This window comes from Oncorhynchus keta, chromosome 25 (genome assembly GCF_023373465.1).
Source record: "Oncorhynchus keta strain PuntledgeMale-10-30-2019 chromosome 25, Oket_V2, whole genome shotgun sequence".
Classification (NCBI taxonomy): domain Eukaryota; kingdom Metazoa; phylum Chordata; class Actinopteri; order Salmoniformes; family Salmonidae; genus Oncorhynchus; species Oncorhynchus keta.
Window position 1 is genome coordinate 48431248 of NC_068445.1, and position 12543 is coordinate 48443790.

General features: G+C 48.0%; 1 protein-coding gene across 1 annotated transcript in view; it reads left to right on the top strand.

The window, feature by feature from the left end:
• Nucleotides 1-10500, top strand: part of LOC118372989 (phosphoserine aminotransferase) — a 41646-nt gene extending 31146 nt beyond the window's left edge. The window contains 4 exon segments of the mRNA XM_052479812.1: nt 3667-3795; nt 5764-5819; nt 5822-5894; nt 9993-10500. Of these exon segments, the coding sequence (XP_052335772.1) occupies nt 3667-3795; nt 5764-5819; nt 5822-5894; nt 9993-10101 (367 nt within the window). The 3' untranslated portion in view covers nt 10102-10500.
• Nucleotides 10501-12543: the final 2043 nt, after the last annotated feature.

A 12543-nucleotide genomic window follows, 5' to 3' on the forward strand; every position in this document is an offset into this window, starting at 1 on the left:
TAGTGGACCCCACCCTTCACTGCCATATAGTGGACCCTTCACTGCCATATAGTGGACCCTACCCTTCACTGCCATATAGTGGACCCCACCCTTCACTGCCATATAGTGGACCCCACCCTTCACTGCCATATAGTGGACCCTACCCTTCACTGCCATATAGTGGACCCCACCCTTCACTGCCATATAGTGGACCCTTCACTGCCATACATACATACATAATACAACATATTAGGGACACCTGTTCTTTCCATGACAGACTGACCAGGTGAATCCAGGTGAAAGCTATGATCCCTTATTGATGTCACCTGTTAAATCCACTTCAATCAGTGTAGATGAAGGGGAGGAGACATGTAGATGAAGGGGAGGAGACATGTAGATGAGGGGGGGGGAGACATGTAGATGAAGGGGAGGAGACATGTAGATGAAGGGGAGGAGACATGTAGATGAAGGGGAGGAGACATGTAGATGAGGGGGGAGACATGTAGATGAAGGGGAGGAGACATGTAGATGAAGGGGAGGAGACGGGGTTAAAGAGGGATTTTTAAGCCTTGAGACATGGATTGTGTATGTGTGTCATTCAGAGGGTGAATGGGGCAAGACCAATAGATTTAAGTGTCTTTGAACAGGGTATGGTAGTAGGTGTCAGGCGCACCGGTTTGTGTCAAGAACTGCACGCTGCTGGGTCTCTTTTTAGTTTCCGTGTGTATCTAGAACGGGCCACCACCCAAGGACATCCAGCCAACTTGACAGCTGTGGAAACATTGGAGTCAACATGGGCCAGCATCCCTGTAGAACGCTTTCAACACCTTGTAGAGTCCATGCCCCGGCCAATTGAGGCTGTTCTGGGGCAAATGACAGGGTGAAACTCAATATTAGGAAGGTGTTCCTAATGTTTTGTACACTCAGTGTATCTCTCTCTCTCTAGTATCTACATCATCTCTCTCTCTCTTCTCTCTAGTATCATCTCTCTAGTATCTACATCATCTCTATCTTCTCTCTAGTATCTACATCATCTCTCTCTTCTCTCTATATCTCATCTCTCTCTCTCTCTTCTCTCTAGTATCTATCATCTCTCTCTCTCTCTTCTCTCTAGTATCTACATCATCTCTCTCTCTCTCTTCTCTCTAGTATCTACATCATCATCTCTCTCTCTTCTCTCTAGTATCTACATCATCATCTCTCTCTCTCTTCTCTCTAGTATCTACATCATCATCTCTCTCTCTCTTCTCTCTAGTATCTACATACGTCATCTCTCTCTCTCTTCTCTCTAGTATCTACATCATCATCTCTCTCTCTTTCTCTCTAGTATCATCATCATCTCTCTCTCTTCTCTCTAGTATCTACATCGTCATCTCTCTCTCTCTCTTCTCTCTAGTATCTACATCGTCATCTCTCTCTCTCTCTCTTCTCTCTAGTATCTACATCGTCATCTCTCTCTCTCTCTTCTCTCTAGTATCTACATCGTCATCTCTCTCTCTCTCTTTCTCTCTAGTATCTACATCGTCATCTCTCTCTCTCTTCTCTCTAGTATCTACATCATCATCTCTCTCTCTCTTCTCTCTAGTATCTACATCGTCATCTCTCTCTCTTTCTCTCTAGTATCTACATCGTCATCTCTCTCTCTCTCTTCTCTCTAGTATCTACATCATCATCTCTCTCTCTTCTCTCTAGTATCTACATCGTCATCTCTCTCTCTCTTCTCTCTAGTATCTACATCGTCATCTCTCTCTCTCTCTTCTCTCTAGTATCTACATCGTCATCTCTCTCTCTCTCTTCTCTCTAGTATCTACATCGTCATCTCTCTCTCTCTCCTCTCTAGTATCTACATCGTCATCTCTCTCTCTCTCTAGTATCTACATCGTCATCTCTCTCTCTCTTCTCTCTAGTATCTACATCGTCATCTCTCTCTCTCTTCTCTCTAGTATCTACATCGTCATCTCTCTCTCTCTTCTCTCTAGTATCTACATCGTCATCTCTCTCTTCTCTCTAGTATCTACATCGTCATCTCTCTCTCTCTCTCTTCTCTCTAGTATCTACATCATCATCTCTCTCTCTCTTCTCTCTAGTATCTACATCATCATCTCTCTCTCTCTTCTCTCTAGTATCTACATCATCATCTCTCTCTCTTCTCTCTAGTATCTACATCATCTCTCTCTCTCTCTTCTCTCTAGTATCTACATCATCATCTCTCTCTCTCTTCTCTCTAGTATCTACATCATCATCTCTCTCTCTCTTCTCTCTAGTATCTACATCATCATCTCTCTCTCTCTTCTCTCTAGTATCTACATCATCATCTCTCTCTCTCTTCTCTCTAGTATCTACATCGTCATCTCTCTCTCTTCTCTCTAGTATCTACATCGTCATCTCTCTCTCTTCTCTCTAGTATCTACATCGTCATCTCTCTCTCTTGTCTCTAGTATCTACATCATCTCTCTCTCTCTCTAGTATCTACATCGTCATCTCTCTCTCTCTCTTCTCTCTAGTATCTACATCGTCATCTCTCTCTCTCTCTTGTCTCTAGTATCTACATCGTCATCTCTCTCTCTCTCTAGTATCTACATCGTCATCTCTCTCTTGTCTCTAGTATCTACATCATCTCTCTCTCTTGTCTCTAGTATCTGCATCATCTCTCTCTCTTGTCTCTAGTATCTACATCATCTCTCTCTCTCTCTCTTGTCTCTAGTATCTACATCATCTCTCTCTTGTCTCTAGTATCTACATCATCTCTCTCTTGTCTCTAGTATCTACATCATCTCTCTCTCTCTCTTGTCTCTAGTATCTACATCATCATCTCTCTCTCTCTTGTCTCTAGTATCTACATCATCATCTCTCTCTCTTGTCTCTAGTATCTACATCATCTCTCTCTCTCTTGTCTCTAGTATCTACATCATCTCTCTCTCTCTCTTGTCTCTAGTATCTACATCATCATCTCTCTCTCTCTTGTCTCTAGTATCTACATCATCTCTCTCTCTCTCTTGTCTCTAGTATCTACATCATCTCTCTCTCTCTCTTGTCTCTAGTATCTACATCATCTCTCTCTCTCTCTTGTCTCTAGTATCTACATCATCTCTCTCTCTCTCTTCTCTCTAGTATCTACATCATCTCTCTCTCTCTCTTGTCTCTAGTATCTACATCTCTCTCTCTCTTCTCTCTAGTATCTACATCATCTCTCTCTCTCTTCTCTCTAGTATCTACATCATCTCTCTCTCTCTTGTCTCTATCTACATCATCTCTGTCTCTCTTGTCTCTATCTACATCATCTCTCTCTCTCTCTTGTCTCTAGTATCTAGGTCATCTCTCTCTCTCTCGTCTCTAGTATCTCGTCATCTCTCTCTCTCTTGTCTCTAGTATCTCGTCATCTCTCTCTCTCTCTTGTCTCTAGTATCTACGTCATCTCTCTCTCTCTCTTGTCTCTAGTATCTACGTCATCTCTCTCTCTCTTGTCTCTAGTATCTACGTCATCTCTCTCTCTCTCTTGTCTCTAGTATCTCACGTCATCTCTCTCTCTCTCTTGTCTCTAGTATCTCGTCATCTCTCTCTCTCTTGTCTCTAGTATCTACATCGTCATCTCTCTCTCTCTTTGTCTCTAGTATCTACATCGTCGTCTCTCTCTCTCTCTCTTGTCTCTAGTATCTACATCGTCATCTCTCTCTCTCTTGTCTCTAGTATCTACATCATGAGTCTGGTTCTGGAGTGGATAAAGAACAACGGAGGTGTAGACGCCATGGAAACGCTCAACAAGAAGAAGTCCAGTATGATCTATGATATCATCAACTCCTCCAACCACTTCTACACGTGAGTATCCTTTCAGAGGGGAGGGGAGGAGGGGAGTGGAGGGAGAGGGGAGGGGAGAGAGTGGAGGAGGGGAGAGAGAGGGAGGGGAGGAGAGGAGAGAGTGGAGGGGGAGGGAGAGAGTGGAGGGGAGAGGGGGAGGAGTGGAGGGGGGGGAGAGAGAGTGGAGGGAGGGAGAGAGTGGAGGGGAGGGAGAGAGAGTGGAGGGGAGGGAGAGAGAGGGGGAGAGGAGTGGAGGGGAGGGAGAGAGTGGAGGGAAGGGAGAGAGAGAGGAGGGGAGTGGAGGGGAGTGGAGGGGGAGGGAGAGAGTGGAGAGGGAGAGAGAGTGGAGGGGGAGGAGGGGAGAGTGGAGGGAGGAGGGAGTGGAGAGGAGGGGAGTGGAGGGAGGGGAGAGAGTGGAGAGGGAGAGAGTGGAGAGGGAGAGAGTGGAGAGGGAGAGAGGTGGAGGAGGAGGGAGAGAGAGGAGGGGGAGGGAGAGAGTGTGGAGAGGGAGAGTAGGGAGAGAGTAGAGAGGGGAGAGAGTGGAGAGGAGGGAGAGAGAGAGAGAGAGAGAGAGAGAGGAGGGGAGGGAGAGAGTGGGAGAGGGAGAGAGAGGGGAGGGAGAGAGTGGAGGTGGGGAGGAGAGAGGGAGAGGGAGGAGAGGGGGAGGAGTGAGGGAGAGGAGAGTGGAGGGGGAGGGAGAGAGTGGGGAGAGAGTGGAGGGAGAGAGTGGAGGGAGAGAGTGGGAGGGAGGGGAGAGTGTGGAGAGGGAGGGGGAGAGTGGAGAGGGAGGGGGAAAGTGTGGAGAGGGAGGGAGAGAGTGTGGAGAGGGGAGAGAGGGGGGGGAGGGAGGGAGTAGGGAGGGGGAGAGAGAGAGTGGAGAGGGAGGGAGAGGAGAGAGTTGAGGGGGGAGGGAGAGGGTGTGGAGAGAGGGTGGAGGGAGAGAGAGTGGAGGGAGAGAGAGTGGGGGGAGGCGAGGGAGAGAGTGTGGAGAGGGAGAGAGTGTGGAGGAGGGAGAGAGTGTGGAGGGAGGAGAGAGTGTGGAGAGGGAGAGAGTGTGGAGAGGGAGAGAGAGTGGGGAGGGGAGGGAGAGAGTGTGGAGGGAGAGAGAGTGGAGAGAGGGGGGAGGGAGAGAGTGTGGAGGGAGAGAGTGGAGAGGAGGGGAGAGAGTAGGGAGGGGAGAGAGTGGAGGGGGAGGCGAGTGAGAGGGAGGGGGAGGCGAGTGAGAGTGGAGGGGGAGGGAGAGAGTGTGGAGAGGAGAGAGTGTGGAGGGGAGAGAGAGGGGAGGGGAGAGGAGTGGAGAGGGAGGAGGGGAGAGTGGAGAGAGTGGAGAGGGGAGGAGAGGGGGGAGAGAGTGGAGGGAGGGAGGGAGGAGGAGAGTGGAGAGGGAGGTGGAGAGGGGAAGGGGGAGAGAGTGGAGGGAGAGAGAGGGGAGGGGGAGGGAGAGAGTGTGGAGAGGGAGAGAGTGTGGAGAGGGAGAGAGAGGGAGGAGGGAGAGTGGAGAGGGAGGGAGGGGAGAGTGGAGAGAGTGGAGAGGGAGGGAGAGAGAGTGGAGAGGGGAGAGGGAGGGAGGGAGAGTGGAGAGGAGGGAGAAAGTGGAGAGGGAGAGGAGGAGGCGAAAGTGGAGAGGAGTAAGCGAGGGTTGGAGGGAGGGAGAAAGTGGCGAGGGAGGAAGCGAGCGAGGGAGAGCGAGGGAGAGGAGGGAGGGGGAGGAGCGGAGAGGGAGAGGCGAGGGGAGGGAGAAAGTGGAGAGGCGAGGGAGGGAGAAAGTGGAGAGGGAGGGAGGGGGCGAGAGAAATTCTGAACAGAAAATAACATTCAGTAGGAGGCTCAAACCTGTCTCCATGGTAACTGCCTTGTATTGGGAAGTGTGACAAGGTGTTCGGTATACGAGATGGCGTTTGTAAAGTGTATAAAATACCTGTGTAACATGCTGTGAAAATAACGTGCCTGTCTCCATGGTAACTGGTGTGTGTGTTGTTACGTGGTCAGGTGTCCGGTGGACGTGGCGTGTCGTAGTCGTATGAACGTTCCGTTCCGCGTGGGAAGAAACAGGGTGACGAAACTCTGGAGAAGGACTTCCTGGATGGAGCCTCCAAACTGGGGATGATCTCACTGAAGGGCACAGGTACACACACACACACACACACACACACACACACACACACACACACACACACAGGTACACACACACACACACAGGTACACACACACACACACAGGTACACACACACAGGTACACACACACACACACACACACAGTGTACATGTGTGCCTGGTGGGTAAGGGGCCCTTCCGTCTGTGTCTCTGCTCAAGGTGTGTTTGTGTCATTTAATAACCATGTAAACAGTGATGGAAAGGTACATGTCCTACTAGAGTAAAGATGCTTAATAGAAAATAACTGAAGTAAAAGTCAACCAGTAAAATACTACTAGAGTAAAGATGCTTAATAGAAAATGACTGAAGTAAAAGTCAACCAGTGAAATACTACTAGAGTAAAGATGCTTAATAGAAAATAACTGAAGTAAAAGTCAACCAGTAAAATACTACTAGAGTAAAGATGCTTAATAGAAAATAACTGAAGTAAAAGTCAACCAGTAAAATACTACTAGAGTAAAAGTCAACCAGTAAAATACTACTAGAGTAAAGATGCTTAATAGAAAATAACGGAAGTAAAAGTCAACCAGTAAAATACTACTAGAGTAAAGATGCTTAATAGAAAATAACTGAAGTAAAAGTCAACCAGTAAAATACTACTAGAGTAAGTCAACCAGTAAAAGTCAACAAGTAAAATACTACTAGAGTAAAAGTCAACCAGTAAAATACTACTAGAGTAAAAGTCAACCAGTAAAATACTACTAGAGTAAAGTCAAATAGTAAAATACTACTAGAGTAAAAGTCAACCAGTAAAATACTACTAGAGTAAAAAGTCAACCAGTAAAATACTACTAGAGTAAAAGTCAACCAGTAAAATACTACTAGAGTAAAAGTCCAAAAGTATTTGGTTTTAAATATACTTCAGTATCAAAAGTAAATGTGATCGCTAACATATACTCATATGGAACTCCCTGTCACGGCTGGGATCGAACCCGGGTCTGTAGTGACGCCTCATACACTGCGATGCAGTGCCTTAGACCCATTAGACGCTGCTGTTGGCTTTGATTGGCGGGTCCTTTTAAAGGGGAGTTGTCTGATTTTCTTTAAATGTCCATTCGCAAAAAGTTTCCTCAAGTAGACTGGACTCTCTTTAGTCATAAATACAATGCTCTTGACATGATGACGTCTTGTATAAAGGGCCTGTTTTCACTTCCATTGCATTACATCTCATTACGGCGGCATCTCTTTTAAAGAATGACTGAAGTAAAAGTCAACCAGTAATGACCGTAGCAGGGTTTGTTGATGTTACGTGACTATTCCGGGAAAAGTGTTAGAAAACCGTCGTTGAAATGTGATCTGTAATAAGTGTTTTACAGGGATGTTCTCCGTTTAGTGGGTCTGCATAAAAGCCAACAGACAACGAAGGCAGATCTTCATGTTGACTCGGTTCATGTTGTCCATACGAAACCTGCCATTTCTTCATGTTTTATTCATATTTATAAGTAATAACCTGAATAATAAGAAGAAGAAGAAGAAGAAGAAGAAATGTGATTATAATTATGAAGTGTAATGGCTTGTTTCAAATATGTTTTTAGTAAGAAACAGATCCATGTCAACAAGTACTAACAGAATGGTGACCTCCCCTTTTAGACCCTGTCTGTCTAACACTAACCCTGTCAACAAGTACTAACAGAATGGTGACCTCCCCTTTTAGACCCTGTCTGTCTAACATTAACCCTGTCAACAAGTACTAACAGAATGGTGACCTCCCCTTTTAGACCCTGTCTGTCTAACACTAACCCTGTCAACAAGTACTAACAGAATGGTGACCTCCCCTTTTAGACCCTGTCTGTCTAACACTAACCCTGTCAACAAGTACTAACAGAATGGTGACCTCCCTTTTAGACCCTGTCTGTCTAACACTAACCCTGTCAACAAGTACTAACAGAATGGTGACCTCCCCTTTTAGACCCTGTCTGTCTAACACTAACCCTGTCAACAAGTACTAACAGAATGGTGACCTCCCTTTTAGACCCTTTCTGTCTAACACTAACCCTGTCAACAAGTACTAACAGAATGGTGACCTCCCCTTTTAGACCCTGTCTGTCTAACACTAACCCTGTCAACAAGTACTAACAGAATGGTGACCTCCCCTTTTAGACCCTGTCTGTCTAACACTAACCCTGTCAACAAGTACTAACAGAATGGTGACCTCCCCTTTTAGACCCTTTCTGTCTAACACTAACCCTGTCAACAAGTACTAACAGAATGGTGACCTCCCCTTTTAGACCCTGTCTGTCTAACACTAACCCTGTCAACAAGTACTAACAGAATGGTGACCCCCTTTTAGACCCTGTCTGTCTAACACTAACCCTGTCAACAAGTACTAACAGAATGGTGACCTCCCCTTTTAGACCCTGTCTGTCTAACACTAACCCTGTCAACAAGTACTAACAGAATGGTGACCTCCCCAGTTTTAGACCCTGTCTGTCTAACACTAACCCTGTCAACAAGTACTAACAGAATGGTGACCTCCTTTTAGACCCTGTCTGTCTAACACTAACCCTGTCAACAAGTACTAACAGAATGGTGACCTCCCCTTTTAGACCCTGTCTGTCTAAAACTAACCCTGTCAACAAGTACTAACAGAATGGTGACCTCCCCTTTTAGACCCTTTCTGTCTAACACTAACCCTGTCAACAAGTACTAACAGAATGGTGACCTCCCCTTTTAGACCCTGTCTGTCTAACACTAACCCTGTCAACAAGTACTAACAGAATGGTGACCTCCCCTTTTAGACCCTGTCTGTCTAACACTAACCCTGTCAACAAGTACTAACAGAAAATACTACTAACATGGTGACCTCCCCTTTTAGACCCTGTCTGTCTAACACTAACCCTGTCAACAAGTACTAACAGAATGGTGACCTCCCCTTTTAGACCCTGTCTGTCTAACACTAACCCTGTCAACAAGTACTAACAGAATGGTGACCTCCCCTTTTAGACCCTGTCTGTCTAACACTAACCCTGTCAACAAGTACTAACAGAATGGTGACCTCCCCTTTTAGACCCTGTCTGTCTAACACTAACCCTGTCAACAAGTACTAACAGAATGGTGACCTCCCCTTTTAGACCCTGTCTGTCTAACACTAACCCTGTCAACAAGTACTAACAGAATGGTGACCTCCCTTTTAGACCCTGTCTGTCTAACACTAACCCTGTCAACAAGTACTAACAGAATGGTGACCTCCCCTTTTAGACCCTGTCTGTCTAACACTAACCCTGTCAACAAGTACTAACAGAATGGTGACCTCCCCTTTTAGACCCTGTCTGTCTAACACTAACCCTGTCAACACTAACAGAATGGTGACCTCCCCTTTTAGACCCTTTCTGTCTAACACTAACCCTGTCAACAAGTACTAACAGAATGGTGACCTCCCCTTTTAGACCCTGTCTGTCTAACACTAACCCTGTCAACAAGTACTAACAGAATGGTGACCTCCCCTTTTAGACCCTGTCTGTCTAACACTAACCCTGTCAACAAGTACTAACAGAATGGTGACCTCCCCTTTTAGACCGTGTCTGTCTAACACTAACCCTGTCAACAAGTACTAACAGAATGGTGACCTCCCCTTTTAGACCCTGTCTGTCTAACACTAACCCTGTCAACAAGTACTAACAGAATGGTGACCTCCCCTTTTAGACCCTGTCAACAAGTACTAACAGAATGGTGACCTCCCCTTTTAGACCCTGTCAACAAGTACTAACAGAATGGTGACCTCCCCTTTTAGACCCTGTCTGTCTAACACTAACCCTGTCTGTCTGTTTAACCCTAACCCTGTCTGTCTGTCTAACCCTGTCTGTCTGTTTAACCCTAACCCTGTCTGTCTGTTTAACCCTAACCCTGTCTGTCTGTTTAACCCTAACCCTGTCTGTCTGTCTAACCCTGTCTGTCTGTCTAACCCTGTCTGTTTAACCCTAACCCTGTCTGTCTGTTTAACCCTAACCCTGTCTGTCTGTTTAACCCTAACCCTGTCTGTCTAATCCTGTCTGTCTGTCTGTTTAACCCTAACCATTTCTGTCTGTCGATCTGTCTCTACTTGCTCATGGTGTTTGTGTCTCCCCCTACAGGTCAGTGGGAGGAATACGTGCGTCTCTCTACAACGCTGTGACAGTGGAAGACGCTCAGGCTCTGGCCAATTACATGAAGGAGTTCCTCAAGGCGCACCAATAGGAGAAGGCCATACGGCATGCTGGACCAATCAGAGCAGGCTATGCTGCTGGATCTGTGGGACCAGGGTTCAGTAAGGTGAAACATTCACAACGTTACAGATGGAGATGCACTGAATAGAGGCAATCATATTGCACCTGACAGCCAATCATATTGCACCTGACAGCCAATCATATTGCACCTGACAGCCAATCATATTGCACCTGACAGCCAATCATATTGCACCTGACAGCCAATCATATTGCACCTGACAGCCAATCATATTGCACCTGACAGCCAATAATATTGCACCTGACAGCCAATCAAATGAAATGATATTAGTTACATGCGCTGAATACAACAGGTGTAGCCTTAACAGTGAAATGCTTACTTACGAGCCACTAACCAACAGTGCAGTTTAAACGATATGGATAAGAATAATAGATAATACTAACAAGTAATTAAAGGGAGCAGTGTATATGATGTATAGGATACATTTATATCTGACTGACCCCAGACCAGCTCAACCCAGACCAGCTCAACTCACTGACCCCAGACCAGCTCAACTCACTGACCCCAGACCAGCTCAACACACTGACCCCAGACCAGCTCAACCCAGACCAGCTCAACACACTGACCCCAGACCAGCTCAACTCACTGACCCCAGACCAGCTCAACTCACTGACCCCAGACCAGCTCAACTCACTGACCCCAGACCAGCTCAACTCACTGACCCCAGACCAGCTCAACTCACTGACCCCAGACCAGCTCAACACACTGACCCCAGACCAGCTCAACACACTGACCCCAGACCAGCTCAACTCACTGACCCCAGACCAGCTCAACTCACTGACCCCAGACCAGCTCAACTCACTGACCCCAGACCAGCTCAACTCACTGACCCCAGACCAGCTCAACTCACTGACCCCAGACCAGCTCAACTCACTGACCCCAGACCAGCTCAACACACTGACCCCAGACCAGCTCAACTCACTGACCCCAGACCAGCTCAACCCAGACCAGCTCAACTCACTGACCCCAGACCAGCTCAACTCACTGACCCCAGACCAGCTCAACCCAGACCAGCTCAACTCACTGACCCCAGACCAGCTCAACTCACTGACCCCAGACCAGCTCAACCCAGACCAGCTCAACTCACTGACCCCAGACCAGCTCAACTCACTGACCCCAGACCAGCTCAACCCAGACCAGCTCAACTCACTGACCCCAGACCAGCTCAACTCACTGACCCCAGACCAGCTCAACCCAGACCAGCTCAACTCACTGACCCCAGACCAGCTCAACTCACTGACCCCAGACCAGCTCAACCCAGACCAGCTCAACTCACTGACCCCAGACCAGCTCAACTCACTGACCCCAGACCAGCTCAACTCACTGACCCCAGACCAGCTCAACTCACTGACCCCAGACCAGCTCAACTCACTGACCCCAGACCAGCTCAACTCACTGACCCCAGACCAGCTCAACTCACTGACCCCAGACCAGCTCAACTCACTGACCCCAGACCAGCTCAACCCAGACCAGCTCAACTCACTGACCCCAGACCAGCTCAACTCACTGACCCCAGACCAGCTCAACTCACTGACCCCAGACCAGCTCAACTCACTGACCCCAGACCAGCTCAACTCACTGACCCCAGACCAGCTCAACTCACTGACCCCAGACCACATGTTGTACCAGCTCAACTCACTGACCCCAGACCAGCTCAACTCACTGACCCCAGACCAGCTCAACCCAGACCAGCTCAACACACTGACCCCAGACCAGCTCAACTCACTGACCCCAGACCAACTCAACCCAGACCAGCTCAACACACTGACCCCAGACCAGCTCAACTCACTGACCCCAGACCAGCTCAACTCACTGACCCCAGACCAGCTCAACTCACTGACCCCAGACCAGCTCAACTCACTGACCCCAGACCAGCTCAACTCACTGACCCCAGACCAGCTCAACTCACTGACCCCAGACCAGCTCAACTCACTGACCCCAGACCAGCTCAACCCAGACCAGCTCAACACACTGACCCCAGACCAGCTCAACTCACTGACCCCAGACCAACTCAACCCAGACCAGCTCAACACACTGACCCCAGACCAGCTCAACTCACTGACCCCAGACCAGCTCAACTCACTGACCCCAGACCAGCTCAACTCACTGACCCCAGACCAGCTCAACTCACTGACCCCAGACCAACTCAACCCAGACCAGCTCAACTCACTGACCCCAGACCAGCTCAACTCACTGACCCCAGACCAGCTCAACCCAGACCAGCTCAACACACTGACCCCAGACCAGCTCAACTCACTGACCCCAGACCAACTCAACCCAGACCAGCTCAACACACTGACCCCAGACCAGCTCAACTCACTGACCCCAGACCAACTCAACCCAGACCAGCTCAACTCACTTCATTTGAACTACTGGCCAGTCAGTCGTAGATAT